The sequence below is a fragment of the Odontomachus brunneus genome, unplaced genomic scaffold (genome assembly GCF_010583005.1).
Source record: "Odontomachus brunneus isolate Ranch 3 - 2012 unplaced genomic scaffold, Obru_v1 Obru_scaffold_028, whole genome shotgun sequence".
Lineage (NCBI taxonomy): Eukaryota > Metazoa > Arthropoda > Insecta > Hymenoptera > Formicidae > Odontomachus > Odontomachus brunneus.
The window spans coordinates 2,197,083-2,222,527 of record NW_022639478.1 but is presented as its reverse complement, the minus strand read 5'-3'; the positions used below and the strand labels follow the sequence as shown (position 1 = coordinate 2,222,527).

The window sequence follows — 25,445 nt, the reverse complement described above, 5'->3', positions numbered from 1 at the left end:
AACTTACTACACCTATTGTGGCTTGGGACTAAAGCCAGCGGCACACGATGCTTGTTTTTGTGCTGGATTGCTTGCTGGATGGAAATATTCTATTCTGATTGGTGCGTCTTCAGAAATGCACCAATCAGAACAGAGTATTTCCACCCAGCAAGCAATCCAGCATGAAAACAAGCCTCGTGTGCCGCTGGCTTAATACATATTGACACGTACGTAAAACCAGTTTATTGGTCACATAGGCCAGTATTCATAGTCCGATCTTACATTTAAGATCATCTTAAGTACTGTCTTAAGATGTCATGAACCAATTCAGAGCCGTATTCGCATCTTAAGACATTACTTAAGATATTACTTAAGACGGTTTTGAAATAAAATTCGACTATGAATACCGGCCATATTATCTAAAATATCTTGTAAGATAATATGCAACCAATAAACTAGTTTTGTGTAAGGGTGCAAACCCATGCAACGGAATAGTGGAGCGCGGAACGAAAGCGGAACCAATCACGAGCGTTCTACAGTTTTCGCTCGTGATTGATTCCGCTCTTGTTCCGCGCTCTGCTATTCCGCTGCATAGGTTCGCAACCCAGGCTTCTCTCTGTCTATAGTATACATAATATAAACTATAGATTTTCAGTATTGGCAGTGAATATCGAAACGCAGCCAATGGTTTAGTTTACATCGTGCACTTGATACGCGTATTAAATAGTAAATTTTTATTAAATAATTGTAACGTATTGTATTGATTGAATGCGTCGCCATTGATATGCATTGTCAATATTAAGATTATCTAATAGAAAGTTACTATTTAGTACACGTATCCAGTGCATGATATAAACCAGGCCAGTGTAGGTAGCTAGGTTAGGCGACAATTTCCCGAAAAGTGGAGGAGATAATGTTAGTACCAAGGAAAATCTCTACATAATAATAATTTAAATGTCTGTTCTTTGTAACTGCATTGCTCAACAAGTGCAGAAGGTTAAGCCAGCGGCATACGGTACTTGTTTTCGTGCTGGATTGCTTGCTGATTGGTACATTTCTGAAGATGGATGGAAATGCACCAATCAAAATAGAGTATTTCCATCTAGTAAGCAATGCAGCATGAAAACAAGCACGGTGTGTCGTTGGCTTTAGAGTGAGAAAACGTATACGTTGGTCTGTTCTTTTCAGCTGCACTACTGATCTGGTGCAATAAATTAGAGTGAGAAAAGATATACTTGTCTTACTTTAACTTATTGCACCTATTCAGTAGTGCAACTGAAAAGAACTGACCATTTCACTTCAATTTATTGCACCAGTTCAGCAATGCAATTACAAAGAACAGGCCTTTAAATTATATCGTGTAGAGATTTTCTTTGGTACCAACATTATCCTTTCCACTTTTCAGTAAATTGTCGCCTAACCATAAATAGGTTTATTCGTGATATTTATACTTTTCGCACTTTTCGCACTTAGAATAAGATAGATGCATATTCGGACGCTGGAAGAAGCAAGAGCGAGAAGATCGAGTGCGGAAAGTACGAGTAACACGAACAAACCAAATGATAAAGATGCAATGACGCGGTAGCATTGGTAGTGTACTCCCTGAATATATCCCTGACAATGTGCCGGTAAAGGGATAGGACCCGATTTACCACGATACGATTGGACACAGATTGTAATGATTGGTAGGACCTAGTAATTCACTAGATAATTCTTTTCATCGGTTGGTTGTGTCCAATCGTATCAATCGGGACGCTTCTCCGGTAAAGTAGTTTGGTAAATATTCAAAGTGGAATCCTATACATTATCGACTGTGTCTACTGTCGATGATTGTTCCCTTTAGATGTCGCAGTATGTACGTGATATTTTTTATTATTTAAATTTCAAATAAACTAGAGAATATAGTTGAACGAGACCAGTGCGTTAAAAGGATATTTCGATAAATTAGAAAATATATTGTTTTATCTCAAAGATATTTACATTACAAACATAATATTATTGATGCAATGAAGCTACGAAATGCAGTTAAATGTAAGACAGATGTGATTAAGAATTAAAACAAACGAATGCTTCTATATAAATTTGAAAAAGTATAACGGAATATCTCGTTATTTTTCACTCATATTTATTTTTCATTCACATCTATTTTTAACTCACGATCTTATCATTAAAGAGTGAATCGATGACAAACTCCAAAAATTAATATCCAATGTTAACAACGCAAAATATTATGTAAATATGTTGTTTTGTTTTACTATGTTTAGGGGAAATTTAACTACACATATATAGAAGTTTTTCTGCAAACTTTTTTGATATTTTTAAGCTTCTAAATTCAAATGTAAAAATACAACGATGTTTCTTGACATTTCTCTGAGTAGAACAAACTTCGCGTTCAGTATATAGGTGCATAATTTAATTTGGTGTTTTTACATTTAATTAATCAAAACTCTGTATTAAATTTAAATATCTTCCCGTCATTTAGTGGGTTTGAGATGCTAATCTTAAGATTTAAAATGCACTAATAATGCACTAATAATGCACTTATAATGAAGCTGACGACATAATCTTACAAAATAAATAAAATATTGAAGACGATAACATTCAATAAATAGCATATCAAATGCTGTGCGCAGTGCATTCATTTTGTTTTCTAATTGAAAAAAATACTGTTGAAGTTACAAATATGATTTGCTTAGCTTTGTTTTAATACATGAAACCTGTAAAAAGTGATACCAAAAGTTTCGGAATGGTGATTTCTGTTTAACTGATAAATAATTATATTCCTGGCGCGCCGAAAGAATTTGAAAACAAGAAGCTTGAGCAGTTGTTGAAAGAAAATTCCATTCAGACTCAAGATGAATTTGCGTTACAATTAGAAGTAACCCGTTAATTAATTTCTGTTTCCTCACATAAGCTACGAAAAGTTAAAAAACTAGGTCGATGGATTCAGCACGAACTCAACTCAGATAGCAAGCAAAGGAGATCCGACATGGCGATGCCTTTGCTATGAAGGACGAAATGAAGAACTTTTGTACAAAATCATTACTTCATGAAAAATTGATTTTGCATGACAACTCTAAAAGAAAAAAAATGCATGGATTAATCCTTGTCAACTATTGACATGGACCGCAAAATCTAATATTTACGTAAAGAAAGTTTTATTATCTATTTGGTAGGATATGAAGGGCGTGATATATGTTATGAGTTGCCTGGTCAAAAAAATTAATACTGATATTAATTACTAATAACAACTCATTCGTTTGAGCGACTAAATAGAGGTTAAAAGACCGTTTACTGGCCATGGAATGCGGCAAGTTATCTTACAACACGATAACGCTTGGTCGCAGAAGGGACGAAGAACTCTAAAAGGATATTATTTATTAAAAGGATATTACTTATTTGCTAGCTTGGGAACTTCTCCCTCTCTCTCGTGCAGCTTATTTACCAGACCTAGCTCCTTTGAATCACCATCTTTTCCGACCGCTCCAATACCATTCGGCGGATAGACACTCTAAAAGTGTGAAAGAGGTCTGAAAATGTGTTAACAGTTTCATCTCACTCAGCCGTCGTTTTTTCGAAAAGGGATTCGTCAGTTGCTTGGTAGATGGAGAAAATTATTAAAAAATTATAATGAGTATTTCGAATATTGATATGTCTATTATTTTTTTGTAAATGTTAATAAAATTCAATTTCTTTAAAGAAAGCACTATATTAATTTGTTTACTTAATACAAGATCCTTTGTATCAGGCGAAAATTTACACACTCTGATAGACTAATTTATTTATTACTCGAAATGTCAACTTTGAAATTTTATCGTTTCTATCATATATTGAGCAATAGTCCAATTTATTTTCCTACATATTTTTATTGTGCAATAGTACTTGTAATTTTCACACAACGTCAATACAACGTAAACATTGTAGAAAAAAGTGAATAATCTGTTGGTAAAGATTTCAACTTCGGCGTCCCTTTAAACTGATGTCATTCTGTCATTTCACAACCCTCCAAATCATTATATTTCTTGAATAAACTGTCAAATGTAATCTACGTTCCATTAAAGTTTCAAGTGGTGTTTTTTATCGTTTTTTATTCACAAGTCTTTCTTGTGTTGTAGCTCCGTCCCTGGTGGTCGGGTGGTCGGGTGGTCGCAGGAGGAACGCGCACTCGTTTCGTGAGAGGGGGTTTCACGAGACGACGCCTCGAGCAGACGAGCGAGCACGTCGCCGCGCCCGGCTCGGTGTATTTTTAACCGGATCTCGTGGATCTTGTTGAAAGGGTGCGCGCTCTGAGAGTCGCGCGAGAGTGTCGCGACGCGTGCAGGCGCGCTGGTGGTTGGGCATCGTCGGTGCAATATCCAGGAGAACGTGGAAGGAAGCTGTGCGGAGAAGCTGCCACACGAAAAGACGACAGAGAGCGAGCGAGGCGGAGACGCCGACGCGCAACAGGTGAGAGAACGTGGGGGCGACGTCAGCTGATCGCGGCGCGATGAAACGTTATGGCGAGGAGCGCGATCGTGCGCCGTGCAACCGCAGCTGCTGATTTGATACAGTGACGTAATTAGGTGAGGCCTGCGCTGGGGGAAGTGGAGGCTCCATGAGAATACGATCTCCGAAATGTGTTTTCTATCATGTCGGTAACTTCCTCGCGCTTGTTAGGTAGTTTTATTGCTAAGTGCCGTATTTTTTAGTGGCGCATCAAAGAGACCACTTATAAATGTGCTATTCATCAACCAAAATTACTCTTTTATATATTTATTTCGCTATATAAATATCGCTGTTACTTTGAAATAAAATTGAGGTAAATAAATAAATAAATAAATATATATATAAATAAAATAAATAAATAAATAAATAAATAATAAATAAATAAATAAATAAATAAATAAATAAATAAATAAATAAATAAATAAATATATAAATAAATAAATACACACACACACACACACACACATATATATATATATATATATATATATATATATATATATATATATATATTAAAGTGATCAGATTTCCAGCCCTAAATTCGGGACACTTCATAAATGTGTGAAGCGGGAAACGGAAGGAGGGGGATAAAAAGATGTGAAAATTATTTGACACTCATTGAAAATGATGATAAATCGGTGTCCTGAATAGCACTCGAAAAAATTCAGGACAAAGGATGAAAAATCGGGATGTCTGGTCACCTTAGCTGCATGTGTCGAGAAGGGAGATTACTCCGTAATAATATACTTACGATATGTCCTGATGACCGCGCGTCGTTGTTTTCGGCACTCTAAAGCGTCTTCTACAATGGCAGTAGGAGTAGTAGTAAGAGAAATAAGCAGTAAGCAAATTGACCAATTCCATTCTCACGTTTCAAAAATAATCGATTGAGATTGGTCTATTTACTTACTGCTTATTTCTTACTACTACTCCTACTGCCATTGTAGAAGACGCTTAAAGGGATGTTTACATTGGAAATAAGTAGAAAGAAGTAGAAAGTAAGAGTAAGAAATTGGCCAACCACAGTCGAATATGAGAAGAATAATCAACTATGATTGGTCAATTTCTTATTCTTATTTCCTACTTCTTACTTCTTACTTCCTACTTCTTATTTCCTACTTCCTACTTCTTATTTCCTACTTTTTAGTTCCAATGTAGATGTCCCTTAACCCCTTATCCACAACCTTGCTTTAATTCTTAAACCGTGAGAAATTGACCAACCACAGTTGATTATTTTTAAAATAAGTTGATTATTTTTAAAAGAATTCAAAAAGAATTTAGTCGTATGTCACCAATTCTGAGTTCATTTTTAGATGCAAAAAGAATTCTTTTCACTGAGCTGAATTCTGAAGAATTCTTTTTACATTTGAAAATGAACTCAGAATTGGTGACATATGACTAAATTCTTTTTGAATTCTCTGTGCTATCTGGGCATTATATTGTCAGTACTTAACGTAACGTAACATGTGCTTGTGCGTTGGCTCTTAACCACTTGATCGAATTACTAAGGGGCTGAGCATAATAAAAGGAATAAGGAACAGGGAACAGAGAATAAGGAATAAGGAATACTGAAAACAAGAAATAACGCTATTCCTCTGTTCCTCTATTCTGCGTTGATGAATTAGGTTTCATGTTTTAATATTGAACTGTTCCCTATTCTCTGTTTCCTGTTCTCTATTCTCGATTCCTTATTCCTTTTATTGTACTCAGCCTCTAACCACTCTACACCAATCGCGTTCGTTTCGCACTAGGAGGTTGTCATCATGGTTATTCAATCTAGGCATTGGTAATGAAACGCGCGAAATGTTCGATCTCTTCGCGCCAAGCAGCAGCCATGGGCACACATCAATCCACATCGCTCCGCGTTTCTCGCGTCTTTTATCCGTTGAAAGTGACTCCTTGTCCACAACCTTGCTTTAATCTTTAAGCTGTAATAAATTGACCAACCACAGTCGATTATTTTAAAAATAATCAACTGTGATTGTTAATCACAGTTAATTTCTTACGGCTTAAGAATTAAAGCAAGATTGTGGACAAAGAGTGAGTCTCGCGCGTTAATAAGTCTCGGGAGTGTCGAAAATAACGATGTGCGATCGCCGGGGCGTATCATGAAGACGTCATTTGTAAGTAATCTTTTCGTTTCTCCTCGCGGTGTATGTAAGGTAAACAGATTTCCATCCCTGAATTCGGGACACTTCATAAATGTGTGAAGCGGGGGGAGGGGGTAAAAAGATCCGAAAATTATTTGATAATCATTGAAAATGATGACAAATCGGTGTCCCGAATAGCACTCGAAAAAACTCTGGACAAAAAGTGATATATATATTCACTATAATATCTGCATATTAATTTTCAATATTATAGTAATTTTTTATTAAAGTCCTAAATTTAGTTTGGCAATTAAAATTAAAAACATGATGTTCTCAACTTGATATAGTAAGCACACATTAAAAATGTCAACTTTCATTGTAAATATCTCAGCTTTCAAATAATCAATCTACTTATAATTGCGTCAATAATTACGTCATATTTAAATCTGTATATAGAATGAATACTTGAAAACAAATTACCTGAATAACCTTATAAATTATAATTATTATGCGTTGTATGAAAAATTATTACATATAAAAGTGTATGTAATAATTTTTCAAATGTAGTCATGATTTTGAGGAGGTCATTAAATAGTATACGTATTTTTTTTATAAGTGAAGACATTTCGAAGATTTGAAGATCAATTTTAATATTTTATATGAAACTAATTGTTTATATAACCCTAATTGTTTTATGTAAATAGATTTCTTATAACATTCTGCATAACAAGTTATAAGAGTAATATGATAAAAAATTGAATAATTTATGAGATAATGTTACCTTAATATTTTTACTTTAATATTGTGAATATTGCGTTTCGAATTGTGAACATGCTTTAATGCTTTTCAAATATTCTTTATGTATCATAGTCATGAGCGTGTAAACAAACATTTAATTGCGTTATACTGAACAGTACTTACTTGAATAGTATTAGTCTCGCATTTGCTAAAGTGCAACTTTATAAATTTATTCAAAGTTTCATAATATATTACATAAAAACGGAGAAAATTTATGTGGTAAATGTCGCTGAGTAATGAGAAAAACAATGCCCTTGTATGCTGAAAATTGTACCTTTACAGTCTGTTTCTTCAAACATAATCGAATTTTTCAAGAAATTGGATGCGTGAATAACAATAAATACCAATGATCCAAGACAGCAACTAACGATGAAAATGCATTTCAGCTGTAGCATAAAACTCATGCGTCAGCACAAGACAACTTGAAACGTGAAAGTGGTTTCAATCAGCAAAGTATTCTGCATTGCCACAAATTTTATTCTTTTCACATTTTACTTCATCGAAACCTGCATAGCAATGATTTTCAAAATCGTTACAATTCTGCGAATGAATTACAAAAATTCCAAAGTAATGAAATGTTGTTGAATAAGATTTTGTTTACAGACGAATCATGAGCAAGTTAATCTTTGAAATATGCACTACTGATCAGTTGAAAAAATCCATGGTGATTAACAGGTTAAGATAAATCATGAAAAATCTTAGTCTGTGAATGTTTGATGCGGAATTGTCAATAATCAAATAATTGGTCCGTATTTCATTGATGGAATATTGAACAGCCGCAAATATGAATAATGTTTAACAGAAATTTGATCATAATTATTAAAAGATATTCCATATGAGACTAAAAATACGAAAATCTATGTGATATCAACAAGACGGATATCCTACTCATTTTGTACAAACAATTAAATCTATTTCTTAATAGAATATTTGAAAATCGTTGAATTGGTTGTTCAGGAATACATAAATGGCTTCCGCGATTGTCAGACTTGATATCCTTGGATTTTAATTTGTGAGGCAAATTAGAACAGGAAATATACTACGGAATACCAACATTCTAGAAAATATGAAAGAATGTAACAAAACATGTTATACATATACATATTAAATACAAATGAAATTCGAAACGCAATATTTTCTATACTTAATCGCTTTGCAGCATACATTGACGCTTAAGTTATCATTTTAAACACTTGTATATGATTGCATATTTAAAACAATAAGATAAAAGAAAAGTATGTAATATGCAATGTATCTTTTTTTCAAGAAATTATATGTGTTTTTTTACATTAACCAATTTATTCTTTTCATTATCGTATGCATAAAAGTATTAGGGTAAAATTATTTCGTATCCATTCGGTTTTGGACCACATTACCCTTTTTACGCAGAATGTTATAAGAATCTATTTATGTAAAACAGTTAAGATAGTTTTATATAAAAAATCAGAGTTAATCTTCAAATTTCCGAAACGTCTTCACTTATAAAAAAATACGTATACTATCTAGTGAAATCATTCGAAATCATGTAAGTTTTGTACGTAACGATTTTTATATAGTTTTAAACAAATTATTCAAGTGGCCTGTTTTAAGTGTCTCATTCTGTATAAGTTTCAACGAATTCTTAAACAACTCATTTTACGACTATCTTAACTCTGCAATAGACGTGTGCATTTTTTATATTACTTTAAACATTTAGTCTATCTCCCCCCTCCCCCACTGCAAATGTACATTCTGTTAATATGTGTATTTTCTCCGAAAATGCATGTAAACAATAAATTATGCATATTGCAGTAAAACAATACATCTTTAATAGTATACAAGGTATAAGATACGATAATACTTGGGTGCAGGTAAATTATGTCAATCTGAGTACAGGATTCTTTTGCCATTTTATAAAAAACTACGTATAAAAATTTAAGTTTTTATTCGGGAAAATTGGCGAATGATTGCGTGCGATCATTTGCCGATCTTCTTTAATTCAACGCGTGTTATACACGGGAAAAACAATTCCATTGGTGCAACCGAATTTTCGGTTGCTCAGAGATCAGATGAAAACTCGGCTGTAGGAACAGAAAAATTCCTATGAGGTTTCTGTATAGTTAATTGCTCTCAGTTGCTCCAACCGAGTTTTAATATCGCTGAATGTTCAGACGAATACTTTCAGTTGTAATAACAGAAATATTAGTTTTCCTAACAGAGATATCACTTCTGATCACCTAATTTTTAGTTGGTTTTTATTCGGTTGCACCAACCGAGATTTTTTTGCGTGTGTATACGCTAGAACGCGCTACTCTGTAGCGTACTACTACGCTGTAGTAGATTAGAGACACTGGACTTTAGACATTTCTTCCTTTGAGTAAAGTCAACATAAAATTTTTTTTTCACTTTAGCAGGAGCATAAGATAATGGATTAACAAATATTTGCATGATGACTAGGCTGTGTCAAGATCAATTCTTCAATATAAGGTCACGCTAATAACATGGCCATTCATCTCGCGGACTACTCGACTTTTGATATTTATTTTTCTTTCCGTACCTCTACCGTGTGCATACGTTCGTGCGTAAGCTTCGTCTACGTGCATCTTAACACATTCTTGCCACATGACTCAATTTCGGTTGCATTTTACTTTTAAAAGCTTTCGTCTCTCGCTGGCGAGTGATTTGCGTTTAACGAGAGATGTCAAAGTGATAAACTCCGGAAATGTAGATAGTTTGAGACGGTCGTTAAAATATCATGTCCGATAAGCATTGTCACAATCGTGACGATCGCGCTACTTTTTCATATTTCTTGTACATACATTGTAGATTTTTTAGAAATATATATTGTTGCAATTTTTGCAAGTACCTATTACATACCGAATGTATGTTTGCGCGCCGCTCAGGAATAACGTTTGTTATTAATAATATTTAAGAGAGAAGTAAAATAGTTTTCAGGTTCTTTTATTTAAGTATAAATATGTATATATATAAATTTAAATATCAATTTTTTAAAATTTAATAAATTACACTGAAAAAATTGGCGTAACGGCGATATGATTACAGTAAGACTTGATCATATACTATTGGAGTCAGAATACAGAATGAAGAATTCACTCTATAAGGTTCACTCTATGAGAAATTGCTTCAATTCGAGTCACTCCATTTTTCAAAATTTTTTAAAATTTTATTTTAAGAAACTTTGAGAGCACGAAAACATCATGTCCGATAAGCATTGTCACAATCGTGACGATCGCGCTACTTTTTCATATTTCTTGTACATACATTGTAGATTTTTTAGAAATATATATTGTTGCAATTTTTGCAAGTACCTATTACATACCGAATGTATGTTTGCGTGCCGCTCAGGAATAACGTTTGTTATTAATAATATTTAAGAGAGAAGTAAAATAGTTTTCAGGTTCTTTTATTTAAGTATAAATATGTATATATATAAATTTAAATATCAATTTTTTAAAATTTAATAAATTACACTGAAAAAATTGGCGTAACGGCGATATGATTACAGTAAGACTTGATCATATACTATTGGAGTCAGAATACAGAATGAAGAATTCACTCTATAAGGTTCACTCTATGAGAAATTGCTTCAATTCGAGTCACTCCATTTTTCAAGTAAAATTTTATTTTAAGAAACTTTGAGAGCACGAAAACAATGTAGTGTACACTATTTTTTCTTTTATGCCATGTTTACTAATATACAATATTTATAATGATAATTTTTTATTTAGATGGTATCATTTTTTACGGAATAATAGTCGTCCATATTGTTTCTACAATAAGGTTATGTGTGCAAAATTGCGATATTTAGTATAAAATTTTTCATGAACGGTATAGACAAATTGCATGTAAAATTTTAACTAATATGTTTTACTTATTTACGAATATTTTACTACGAAATACGAGAAAAGTCACGTGTTAACGTTCTTCTGATATGGTTATATAAATAATGTAAATGGGCATATGGATAATAAATAATAATAAATAATGGTGTAGTGAATAATAATTGTAGTGAGATATTTGTAGGACCGATTATACATGCGGCTTCATTAATGTCTAAAAATTTAGAATTTTCTAGATTTAGAATTTTTAGATATTTTGGACTAGCCATGCACCTTTCTACATGTGCATTCATTATGACTATCAAGTATTCGAGGAAATAAAAACGATGTTTAAAAGCAGTTTAACAGTTTAACAGGTTTAGCTTAGTTCTTAGCTCATGTAAGATAAGTTTCTGCTCAAGTATTACTGGGGAAGGATAATCAGTAGCGAAATGATATAATGCAACAAAAATATATTTTAAAAATCTCTCTAGTGGATAAAAAATTTTAGAATTTTTCATATAATTTCTTAGAATTTTTATGAAAATTTCAAAATTTTGTCAGAAAGGCCCTAGTCATTATAAAGTAAGATGGTGAGATCGGTCTTAGATAGAATTTTTCTCAAAACCACGTTAAAAGCTAAACTATAAAATCTACGAAAGAGCACTTGTCTTAGAAGAAAATTACTTATATAAAACCTCGTATATCTCTTTTGGAAGAACGTTCTAAATTCTGTAAAGATCAAGAATGAGTAAAAAAACTCGTTTTTTTTGTAAAATATGTTATTTTTTTTAATATAATATATTAGTAATGTTCTAAAAATACGTATGATGAAAATTAAAATTATTAAATAACAAGAAAGTTTTAAATCTTATTAATTTAGTACTGGTAATTAAATACACATTGTGAGCAGATTTTCGATGCGACGCCTGCCACAAGTATATGATTTTTAAAATATATCCAAGAGACAGTGTTTAGCTATTTTTTTGGGTATTTCAAAACGGTCGACGCTATTCGAGAAAGTATCGTTTATACTCGTTTGTACCTTCTTTCAAATCGTTTGTACCTCAAAGGAACCGGAAATACAAGATTTTTAAAATATGCCCAAGAGGTAGTTTCGCTATTTTTTGAGATACCTTAAAACGGTCGACGCCATTTGAAAGAGAATCATTTTTGCCTAATAGTAGTAATAAAAAATAATAACGCTCAGGTTTAGTATAGGCAATACAATCATATGCTGATGAATAAGATATCCACGTTCATATTTCTTTAAAAAGAAAGATTGACCAATAACATAATATTTTACATAATATTTAACATAATATAATATTTCACATTTCTGGAATATTTCATACATGTCGCAATCTTTTTTATATATGTGTATGCACGTGTATATATATGTGTATGCACGTGTGTATATATATGCTTCTTATACACTTATATCGCACATATGGATACATATGTATTAAGCAGCAATTGTGAAACCGAAAGATATGCGAAAAAATATATGCGTGTCTACGTTTATTTGCACACTTACATCACACACATTCAAACATATCAGTGTAAGACCGCTGAAGGGTATACGAAGTGTGTGAAGGAAATGCGCGCGCGCGCGTATGTGTATGTGTGTAGCTACGTCCATGTATATTTCCATATCTAAATATATTTGTACATGTGCGGATATGACTTGAGGGACAAATTTGCTTTGAATGTGTGCGTGTGCACGTGTGATATTGAAAGTTTGAATCAGAAAGAATTTACTTTTTTTGTCTATGAGATTTCGAGAATTTAGGATTGACCGCACGAATCTTAACTAATTGGTCGCAATCGAAAGCTCGTATCCACACTATATGATTACTGCTTTAGCCGAGACATTTCAATTGAAAAATTAATTACAAAAAATTTTGGAGAAAATTGTTATAATGGTGCCGCAACGTTCGCGCGTATGTCGAATATGATCATAATAGTCATTTCTATGGCCAACACAATTTTTTATATATTTAGTGGCTATGCCGCTTGATGCGTACTTACATAGAAATAAATGTGTCTAATCTAAGAAAATATCTACTAACTTTCAATCTAGTAATTCGGGCATTTATGACGTATGTTGAATGTATAACAAACACGAGAAAGGTAACATAATGTGGTTGTATTGATCTTTTATCCCTTATACATGTTTAAAATAATGGGTAGAAAACGATACTAAGGTTTAGCCTGAATTTCAATCCAGATTTCAATGCAAATCAATAAGAAAGTTGATTCACATTGAACTGTATGTAGAGTAATCTTATTGTTTTTTATCCATCATTTTCAGCAGGGTATCAGATATTTTGATAATCGTCTGAATGTTATTGACAATTTTGGAGTTCGCCATCCACCTTCGCATGAATCATGCTTTTTTAAATCGTTGATCGGGTACAATGGAGACAATCGACGGCACTGAGACATTGCACGTACTGCATATCAATGATATACACCGACTTGTGTGTTCCCGAAGAGAATACCTTGAGAACGTTCACTTGGCGAGTATATTCGCCGGGGCGTTATACGAGCGTCGCAAATGAGGTAATGCACGTTGGTGTCACAATGTTGCAACTACGGTGACAATCTCACCGTAATGCGGGATTCCTAGCTTTTGCGGCTATATTGTTATCCAAGTGAAACGAGAAACGAAAGGTTGCTCACGTTACACACGATCACGACGATAAATCGTGATTGGACGTAAGGAACGCTGTTTGAGCGCCGTATCCTCGTAATCTATATTTAGTTTGCTAGTGGAAATCCTAGTACCGAGAGACCGGCAGGCAGGTTTTTTGGAAAAGCTTTGAAAAAACTAAAGATAAACCAGTTGGCCTCTGATTTCTCATCTTTATTTATGCTGCAAAAGGGAATACACGAGAAAGAAATTTACAAGTGATGCTATAAATCACGTTACGAGCGCTTGATACATGCAATGGCGTGCTTCCAACGCTTTAACGTATCCTCTGGTTATCCGGGGAACAATCAGACAGATAACTGATGCATCATTGTATGTGTTGATTGGCACAAAATGTCAAAAGTTTATCCTCCATTGCTTTTCTATCGCGCTTGCTTTCTCGGTTGGTAAAAAGTTAAAAACGCAAGAACCGGTCCTCATCCGGTTCAAGTTCTGAAAACTCCGTATACAACGATAGACCAATCTTCGTATGTCACATGTTATTGGCTTTTGTATCGCATAGCGTTAAGTTTATATAGAAGGTAATTAGTAACGACCACATAGAAGTTTCTTAAGATTTTTCCAGACACAGCCTAGATTTTGATTTCGAATACCGACGTATGTCTCAAGATTGATTATCCTTCTTGGTTGTCATACACCGGGAGATTGACAGACAAGTATTTTTTGAAAAAACTTTGGAAAAATTTAAGATAAACCAATTGATCTCTGAGATTCCTGAGATTGACCTCCTATTTTTATTTATGCTGCAAAATTGAATACACGAGAAAGAAATTTACGAGTAGTGCTTATAAATTACGAGAAATTTATGAGTAGTGCCTATAAATCAACCTATGATAAAATATCAATAATAAATTTTTAGTTGCAAAGTTGAGCCGAGAATTAGTTTTAGAGGTATGAGAAGTTAAAGGCAATCAAAAAGTTCTTTTACACCTCAGCCCATATATTTTGAGGCACAAATTTTTATGTCAATCCGATAATTTAAAACTTCGTACCCGGGAGTTTTGCTGACTGCTGACAACGAATTTGCAGTTATATTTTCAAAATTCAAAATAGCCGATTCAATTTGGCGGACTATATATTAAAAAAATATTTTATAATTTCTATAAAACTTACACTCTAAATTTCTTGGAGTGAGATTTCACTCCAAGGTAGTGAAAATTGCGCCAGTCGAAGTTAGAACAAGAATTTCACTCCAAACGAGTGAAAACTCACTCCAAACGAATGAGAACTCATTCCAAGCGAACAATTTTTTCGTTCCTCCTTCTTCATTTACCCTTATTCATTCCTCGTTGTCCTTTCTGTCTCTTTACTTTTTTCTCTATACATTCTTTTCTCTTCTTCCTCTCACTACTCATACATATATTCCTTTTGTTATGAAAACTATTTGGAATTTATAAAACAAATTAATTATTATTAATCACAAAAATACTAATCCTAACCCTCTGTAGATTCTGTAGACTCCTAACACTATATCTTTTTGATATTGAGCTTTATCATTAGAAAGGAGGATGTCGGAAAATCGCGATTTTTTACTACGAGTGAAACATAAAATTCGGCTTCTATATGGCCGAGCACACCTTAAATAGTACCAAAAAAATAGTCAAACATCCTAGATGCTCGAAGAACATCAATTGAGATTAAACACGCAAATTAGACGCAAGTCAGGCGCGCTTCTTTCTCTCGCGATCGACTTTCGGCGGCGTGTTTATATTAACGCGAGCTACCATATTACGATATTTACGATATTTATGTTTACGCGAGAACGATGGGTAATTGCTATTTATTTAATACCTGGAATATAATTCGACGCGTTACCAAGAAGTCTCTTCTTCTGCTAACATGTTAAACGATACATTTTTCTGAATCTCTGGGTCTGGCTAAGTGCGGTTTACAGTTTAAATCCGAAAGTAAGATTTACGAGCTTATGGAAATCATACGTCTGTGAAATCAGTATTAATGAGCAGATTTCAAGGTTGATGCTTTCGGATTATATATGATAAAGGTTACTGAATTTTTGATTCATGATTTTTAGGTTTATAAGTTTAAAGTTTATGGGTTTGCGGCTTAGGAAATTATGGTGTAAAAATTAGGCTGTATGGATTTAGAGTTTATAGGTTTAGAGTTTATGGGTTTAGAGTTTATGAGTGCAGAGATTATGGGGTCAAGATATGCCTAAGTGTCTAATTGTTGCGTGTTTGACTCCAACTGATGTTCTTCGAGCTTCTAGAATATATGACCACTTTTTTGATACGATTTAAGATGTACTCGTCCATATAAAACCCGAATTTTAGGTTCCACTCATAGTAAAAAAATTGCAGTTTTCCGACATCCTCCTTTCTAATGATAAAGCTCAATATCTTTCGAGTTTTGGTTATAAATCATTAGAACGATTACAAGTAATATTTAAACGCTCGAACTCTTCTTCTCGATTCAGCGCAATGGCGAAAAAAGCATTGTCAGTTTTTGTGAAAATCTATTAGCAAGTGGAAAATTGCTCGTACTTTGCTGTGCAAAGTGCACGATCATGACTGTGCAATTAAAGCGGATATCAGTTATTTAAAGCAAATATCATGCAATCTGTATTTTTCTTCGAAGTTTATCATCAGATCCGGCACTATATCCATTTTTACTATGTTCACATTTGGAATTGCTACGGCCTTCGCATGCAGATCACGTCGCGAATGCGTGGTTCGACTTGATTCGACTCGCGTACGTGAAATATTTACGAAAATTCCGAAAGAGCGGGGAATCCTTGAGACTAGGAATTATGACGAATGCAACACGTTCTTCCTACGCAACGTACACTCGTGTAGCGCACGCACGTTATCTTCCTTCTCCGATTTTGCTTCGTATTCGCCTTGTGAGTAAACTCGCCCCCTCATGTTCACCGTACGGAGAATTTAATTATTTTATGATCAGACACGACATTGACTGATTTTGACATCATGATGTAACTATCGTATTTATAATCGATACATTTAGTTACTGATATATAACTTGGAAATAAAAGTTATATAACGTTTATAATAGTATATTATTGTTTTATAATTTATTGTCTTTTTCTACATAATTGTCCTATAATTTGGAAAATAAAAACATATTTATCTTATTAGAAATCAAATATTTTATTAGAAACCTTTCTTATTAGAAATGTGTATAAAATTAAAAAAAATACACAATCTCGCTACAAAGAAAATATATCTTAAATATATTTTGTTATGTATATATTAACTTACTAACATATTTATCAACAGATTAGGTTTTTTATGCTATTGGGAGTGTGAATAAATTCTCGCCGTTTATTGTGAAAATAAATCCTTTATTTAAAAAAAAAAATAAAAAAACAAGTCAATTAAAATATTGCCCATCGTTGGAGACTACTTTTTCCCATCTTTCTGGCAGCATTTAAATTCCACGTCGAAAAAACGACACTTCTTTTGTGGCTATCCACGAATCGATCCATTTTTTCGTTTCTTCATACGAAGTGAAGTGCTGCTCAGCCAGGCCGTTAATCATCAATCGAAATAAATAGTAATCAGAAGGCGCAATGTCTGGAGAGTACGGCGGGTGGGGTAGGACTTTTCATTTCAGCGTTTCCAGGTATGTTTTGACCGATGACGCGACATGCGACCGAGCGTTATCATGCAGCAAAATCATCTTATCGTGTCTTTGCTCATATTGCGGCCGTTTTTCTTTCAATGCTCGGCTCAAACGCATCAATTGTCGTCGATAGAGATCTCCTGTGATGGTTTGGTTGGGTTGGAGCAGCTCGTAATACACTACCCCCACCTGATCCCACCAAATGCAGAGCATGAGCTTGGAACCGTGGATATTCCGCTTTGGCGTTGATGCTACTGCTTCGCCGGGCTTAACCCACGATTTTTTACGCTTGGGATTACTGTAGTATATCCACTTTTCATCACCAGTCACAATATGATGTAAAAAACCTTTCCTTTTCGTTGAAGCAGCTGTTCACACGTGACAAGACGCCGTTCGACGTCTCTCGGCTTCAGTTCGTATGGCACCCAAGATCCTTCCTTTCGTATCATTCCTAATGCTGTCAGACGCTCATTTTCTTCATTTAGTATTATTATTTAGATTATTTTATATAAATAGTTGCAAACACGTTTGACATAATGACTTATTAACTATTTTGCATATGTCTTTTTTTACGTTACGTTATCTGATGATATTCTTTTCTTGTATTACCGCGATCGGTGTAGTTGCGGAAAAGCACTAGCTAATTATACAGTGGAAAAGTACTAACGATAATTATACAACGCAAAAAGTAGTTAGGCAGTATAATAATAATTGCAAAATTATGCGATATGTCATCATGGTAAATATGTTTACCATGATGACATATTTTATGTATGTTACATACATAAAATATTCAGAAAGAAATGCAAAAGATATCGCGTTCTTGAAAATGCACGTGTAAAGTAAAAACAAGTACGTCTTCCAGACTTTGTCACACTGAGAGAAGAATGTATGATACTTGGAACTATAATGGCATAGTAAAAAGATTATAATTAGGAATATTATTTTTATAGTAAATTTCACCATAATGTTTGTAATATTTACAATATAAGCATAGTATAACTGACCCATGTAAAACTTTTATCAAGAATTATAATCATTTAAAATAAAAAATATAATAAAGTTGCAAATATTGAATGGTAAGAGAAATTAAATATTTTATATAGTCAATACAATTGGAATATTTGGAAAATATAGGTACATATAACTATATTCCCAAAGCTTGCTTTAGTATATACATAGAGTAATAAGATGGTGACTATAAATCTGTTTTAATTTTGCTATATCTTTATGTTTAGATGAACTATAAATATATGTTTGAGGCCAAAACGAACTATAAAATATAGTGAGATTATACTTATTCCAACTATTTTTTTCTCTCAGTGCAATCGCGATTCACTTTCGATGGCTCGTTCGGTAAAAGCGTTCGGTCAACATTCGAATACTTCGACGGAGTAGAAAAGAACGATGCTTGGCCGGCACGTTCACGAGGTTGTGCAACGGTTGATTGAGGTGTACTCTCGTTTCTTTAGGCTAAGCTAGACGTTCGTGATGGCACCTCGATATTTAACAGGCCAAGGCCGCGTGTACGAAATGATGATAGCGCGGCGATCTACATCACGTATTTTGTCGCGAGATCGTCGACCTCGACGTTATTGTTTGCTTTTCCTAGAGATCTCTTAAGTATGTTCTTTGACAGTCAGCGTTAAAGTGACTCCATGTCTTGCATTTTCGCAATGACTCCCGCAGAAACGTTTTCTATCGACTTCAAATGTATTGACATTAACTGGCAAAATAAGTTTATCATTTTTTTATTTTTTTTTATATGTAGAAATTTTGTCGAATTTCTCCGTTATAGAACGAAGACGTTCGAGTTACAGTGATTATTTGCTAAAAAAATATGCAATTACGAGATAAATTAGCACGATTGTTATACTTGCCTCTCGTAAAACAAGGTCGTTTTCATACGTCAGGAGATCGAACATGAGGTAATTTTCCATATACTTGTCTCATCATAATTATAGATACGTGCGTCACAAATCGAAGTACGCGCTAGTTTTTTTTCATATTGTAAGTAAGATTTAAGTTGAAATCAATTCTACAAATAAGCAGGTTTGATTAGCTAAAATCCGAAATGACTATAGAACTTTTAATTTTTGGACTTTAGTTAACTCAATTTGCCGTATTCCGAACTGGATGGATATTTTGTGAATTAGTTACGCATTGATGTGCCGCGATATCGATATGACCGTGACATATATATATATATATATATATATATATATATATATATATATATATATATATATATATATGTATATATATGTATACGGAATTTATCTAAACTTCACCGACAAATTCACAGGATAGATATATAAAAAATTAAGTGTAAGGTCTTAATAATTATGTACTCTCAAATGCTTAGTTTCTGAGAGAGATATAGTAGCCGCATTCTCTCAGTTTTAAAAGCATATATTTTATTCATAAAATCCTGTTTTTTTACAAATAAGTAACTATGGAGACATAATGTTTTAAAATTTGTTAAAAACTTCTGCTTCTCTTATCAATGCACAATTGACATCTCTGTAGTAAAAACGCGCGCGCGTTCGAATATTGCTTCATTATTTCTAATCGCATATATCTAATCGCTAATAAAATCGCATATCTGTTGGATTTTTACGCATTGATAAAGGAGACAGAAATTTTTAACAATTGTGATAACAATATATTTTTATATTGTTACTTATATGTAAAAAACACGATTTAATAAAATATATGTTTTTAAAACTGAATGAAAAATGAAGGAGAATGTATGGCAGCTATATCTCAGAAACTAAGTATTTAAAAATATATTTTTACTAAGACATTTTCTTTAACTTTTTGGAAGCAGTTCATTTAGCTCGTTTGCAGATATTTCATAGAACATACTTTTCAAGTAGATTCACAGAAATAATTAAAAGGTTTAGGGTCTGGCGATCTTGTTAGTTAAAAACTTGGTCCACTTCTGCTAATCCCTCTTTGCAGGTAAAATGCTTTCTTACAGTTGGGCTAAAATTAGCTGATGTCCCATTATGCATAAACCACGTATGCGCTGACGAATATAAAGAGACACTTCTTTTAATAATTATGGTAAATTATTTTACAGAAAGTTAATGTATTCTAAAACTCCTGTTAATCAATTAGGCAGTATATATAGTTTTATCAAACAATTTCCAACAATATCATACCAGACATTGATAGCATACCCTTGCTATCGGCAAGGTGATAAGATGGCAAGGCAACGCTAGTGCGTTGTGATATTGCGATGCGAATTGTGGCGTGTAAATTTTCTTCAGCTCAGAAATGCATTTTGTGGTTGTTAAACATCTCACTTCTCGTGAAAGTCGCTTCATTCATTAAAATAAATAAAAATTGAAAAAGTGGCATTGAATTCTAAACGTGTTAGCAACTATTCGCCAAATCTTTGATCTTTGATCTTTGGGAAAGAAAATCTTTAGAATTTAAAGCCTGAACTTTTTGCAGTCGAAATGGATGTAGCTATTAAACTTTGCGAACCCGCTACATGATTTATTCTTGAGTCTTTGAACTATATTTCGAGTGCTAATTCCAGGATTTTCTGTAACTAAATCTAATATTTTTTTTCTAATTCTGGCGTTCGAACTGATCTTTGGGATCCAATATCAGTCATATCCCATTTCAATTTTCCAGTCATTCTTAGCCGTATATGAATGGAAGCAAATATTGAATGATGCAAGTAATGCCTGTTAAGAAATTTTGCTAGGTAGATTTGTGCAGCTTTTCTTCCATTATCGTCTGCTATTCTATAAACGAAATGCAAGCTCTACGAAAGTGTAGGCACCTACGATATCAACAGAACATAATATGTTTTTATTTTGTGACAAATGATAATAGTATACCAACGTCACAATGAACAATTCAGAAATGATAAAAATTGTTAGGTATTATCTTCAAAAACAAGTCAAAAGAATGTATTAGTATTCTTAATCCGCTTATTATGACACATCTTCTTATATTGTTATCTTCTAAAGGCTATATTTAAAAAAATAAACCTTTTCGAACATATGTTTATTAAGAACATATTTCTACTTATTTTTACTTATTTTTTAACATAGAATCTGTTCTATAAATTTATCGATAGAGTTCAGATACACCTTGTATATCGTTCCTTTCATTGTTTGTTATTTAAATGTGTTACAATGGTGCCACTATTTGCATGTAATTAATAATTTATGATTGCATTACACTTTTATAATAGGTGAAGTATGTACGCCACAAGTTTAAACGACTGCAAGGTCAAGTACGAAACGGAAACTTTTCACTTTAATAATATAACATGCAATAAAAACTTGTATAAAATTATATGTAACGTGGAATGCATTCGTGTGCCACAAATTTGTACACACTGAAAAAGTTTTAGTAATAATCAAGTTTACATAATAATTACCAAATGCTTTGGTGAAATAGTTTCAACTAAAAATGTATAGGTGAATATAATCAAATAATTTGATAAATTATTTTATTAACAATTAATCTTTGTAAGATTGATGTCTGTTATCAATATTTATCTGTTGCTAAGATTTGATTACCAATTTGTTATAAATATGGTATCATCAAACTATTTATTAAATAAAAACATATTGTTTGAAAATAATATTATCACATTATGCGATAAATATACAAAATGACCAAATACTTTAGCAATACTCAAACTATTGAGTAATTATTATCAAATTATTTGGTATTATCTACTAAACTATTTAATTGGTTCAACTAAATAAGAATTCGTTTTACTAATTATTTTGAAATTATTACAAGAGACAATTGGTAACTATTACCATATTTGATACTTTGAGATTTGATTTCCAAATATTGTAACGAAATACTTAACTAAATGTATTTGTTATGTACTGTTATATATACTGTTTATATATATATATATATATATATATATATATATATATATATATATAACATATATATGTATATGCTATATATGTAGTATATATATAATATATATAAATAAATAAATATATATATAGTATATACACAAAAAAACGTTTTGCTAATAAAAATCGTATGTGGTCTTTTGAACTTATATTCAATGACGTCAATTCAAATTTTTACGTAACGTTGCATTGGAGTTTGTACTGATGGTGTACATATAAATATTTAAAAACATCACAGGACGTCCTGAGTGCAACGAATTAATTGACATTTGCACCTATTGTATTCGTCACATGTGTGCATCGTTCTTTTCTTACATAACGATTTATAATGGTACATATTATATTATTGCTATACGAAAAACACAAATTTCTTAGTGCAAATGAATTTTTTATTACTTGGGTATCAGGTAAAACTTGATTGTAAAAATAGAAAGTTTCTTGTAGAATGTTTCTACTCAGCTGATTACTTTGTTATTGGATTTTAATGCGGATAAATGTGCATACGAATATTTTCAGTCACTTCAACATAAATATTATTTCTCGTTAGCAAGTTTTTCATTTAGTTCCCATTTAGTTACCCAAATTGAATTTTTTTCCTGTGTAGTTATAATTATGTTAAATTATAGTTATAATTATGTAGTTATAATTAAAGACAAAAAGCGATAAGCATAGAATGTTTTGTCTTTGGGTAAATAACTTTAATAAACTTATTTGACTTTAAATAATTGCTTTAACAATAGTTTTCTTTTATTATTTTCTAATCGCAATGCGAATTTACTACTATGATTTCTGTGTTCTTCCATATTAATAAGACTCTAAAACGAAACAAAAATGTGATTCTAACATATGGCTCTTATAAATATTTTATTTTAATTCTTCTGTATAACAAACAACTTTAAATATATCTGACTCTCTTATAAACTTTCTATCTTAATTTTGTTGATTATACATTAGGTTTCGAAACGATTAGAGTTTTTTCCCTGATGCACTTTGGAACACAGCCAATGAAAAAATATAATTAAAAGCAATTTCTCTCTTATTGGATCATTGGTCACGTTCCAAAGCGCATTGAGAAAAAGAGTGTTTAAGCTGTTCTGAAACCTATTGTATATTATGCCCAATATGTCTCGTCCGGATGGAAGCACTATGTAGTAGTCCCCTGTTCACGTCCTGACAACAGTTTTCAAAAAACCGCCAAAGAAAAAAAAAGCCAGCGCAAGCGATCCAGCGTCGCCTACGCCGCCGTGCGTCACGTGAGCACGCTGCGTCTTCATTGTTTTCTGTTCGTTAGTCCAGACAACACGTTTGTGCCGGAACTTCTATAGTGTACCGTTTTTTAGTTGTGGTTTGCTAGTTCTGTGAGCTATGCCGAAACACAAAAAGAGCTCTTCAGTGAGACATGCGAGAGAAGATAAATCTTCTCATAGATACCACTCTCGAAAAGGAAAATCGCGTGTTCGTTCGCGTTCGAGAGAAACATCGCGTATCCGCTCTTCGGATAGGAGAGTTGCGCCAAGAGATGTTTCCTCTCGCCGATCGGAATCTCGAGAAAGCCTTAGAGATATCCTGGAGCGGATTCATAGGCTTATTTCAGATCGAGACGTCGGACATAACCTACAACCGCAAAATCAGCCTCAAGAGGTTAGGCGGAGGTTTTTTCGGACTCAGAAGAGTCTCAAGCGGCGATTTCTGTGGCTACGCCACTTGCCTTAGAGCAAAGCTCTGAAGAACAGACGGTCGCACAGGCGGACCGGGGCTCTGTACCAGGTATGTCCTCTTGTCGACCCAGTTGATTGGCTTATTCCTGGCAAAGAGAGGACATAACCGACGTGTTCTTCTGCTTTAACTTCTTCTAGCTTCACTACCAGATGTTGAGATCGAAAACGATGACCTTCAGCCTGCTAGTAGTGTGTTCTTTGCCGACCCACTTACTCATGAGGTTCAGAATCTTCAGGATCCTGGCTCTGTACCAGAGGCGATGGTCAGCGATTTGTTTGGGAGTGCTGAACCACCTTCCACATCTCCCATCTGGAATGCTACCGTTCTAAATTCCATCCAGATGGAGTCCAGAAGTGGGCTAAATGCCGACGTTCGTTCTAGCTTATTGTCTAGGTACGAAATAAAGGGAGATCTTGCGACACTGGCGCCACCAAAGCTTAATAAGGAACTCGTTCCTGCTCTAACTCCCTCCATTATTAAGAGGGATGAGTATCAGTTGCTCTTGCAAACACAACTGTGTGCCTGTCTTAATGCTTTTGGCTCGGGCATATCTGTTTTATTAAAACCGACTGTTTTGCAAAGCTTAGACGACGAAGCAAAGTCGGTTCTGAAGTTCTTCGCAGAAGGGATTCACTTACTCTCCGACCTCCAGTATCGCCTTTCACTGACCAGAAGAGCCTTCACTAAGCCTTCCTTGAACATCCTCGGTAAGAATGCAGCAGAGATGGCTCCGATTGACGATTTTTTATTTGGACAGAATTTCGCGGAAACCCTTAAGGCAGCACAGGCTTGCGAAAGGACTGGCCGTGAATTATCAAGGTTAACAGCACCAATAGGGAGAAGGACCTTACAACCCGTCCGTCAGCAGACAGCCTCACAGTCTAATCCATCCTACAAGTCCAATCCACAGTCGGGAAACCGAAGAGCTCCTGTTCGACTAGTGTCGGCTCGCCAGGCAGGAGCTTCTCAGCGCAAGAGCCGTCCCCGCTCCCAGTCTCGGTCCCGATTTCGGCGCAATCACTGAGCAATGTAAGAACCGCTGGTCGCCTAAACGAATTTCTCGAGCAATGGCTAGAGATTACAACTGATACTATGGTATTAGATGCAATTCAGGGTTATCACATCCCCTTTGTTTCTGGGCCTCCAGTGAGAGCTTTTTTGAGGGAGCCGAAATTCTCAGAGTCCACTTCTCTTTATTGTGATACAGAAGTAGAACGTTTGCAGCTCAAAGGAGCTATTGAGGCAGTAGATCCATGTAAAGATCAATTCTTATCGCCATTCTTTCTTGTAGATAAATCTTCGGGTGGTAAACGTTTTATCTTAAACCTACGGG

General features: G+C 33.7%; 2 protein-coding genes across 2 annotated transcripts in view; both read left to right on the top strand.

Moving 5' to 3' along the window:
* Positions 1-4,171: 4,171 nt before the first annotated feature.
* Positions 4,172-25,445, top strand: part of LOC116842917 (elongation of very long chain fatty acids protein AAEL008004-like) — a 114,543-nt gene continuing 93,269 nt past the window's right edge. Inside the window, exon 1 of the mRNA XM_032812784.1 lies at positions 4,172-4,425. The gene's annotated coding sequence lies outside the window, so the exon portion shown is untranslated. The remainder of the gene's footprint in view (positions 4,426-25,445) is intronic.
* On the top strand, positions 23,170-25,439 carry LOC116842919. The gene is made up of 2 exons (XM_032812789.1): positions 23,170-24,160; positions 24,250-25,439. Exon 2 carries the CDS (start codon positions 24,372-24,374, stop codon positions 25,134-25,136), a length of 765 nt encoding a protein of 254 aa, XP_032668680.1. The 5' UTR covers positions 23,170-24,160; positions 24,250-24,371; the 3' UTR covers positions 25,137-25,439.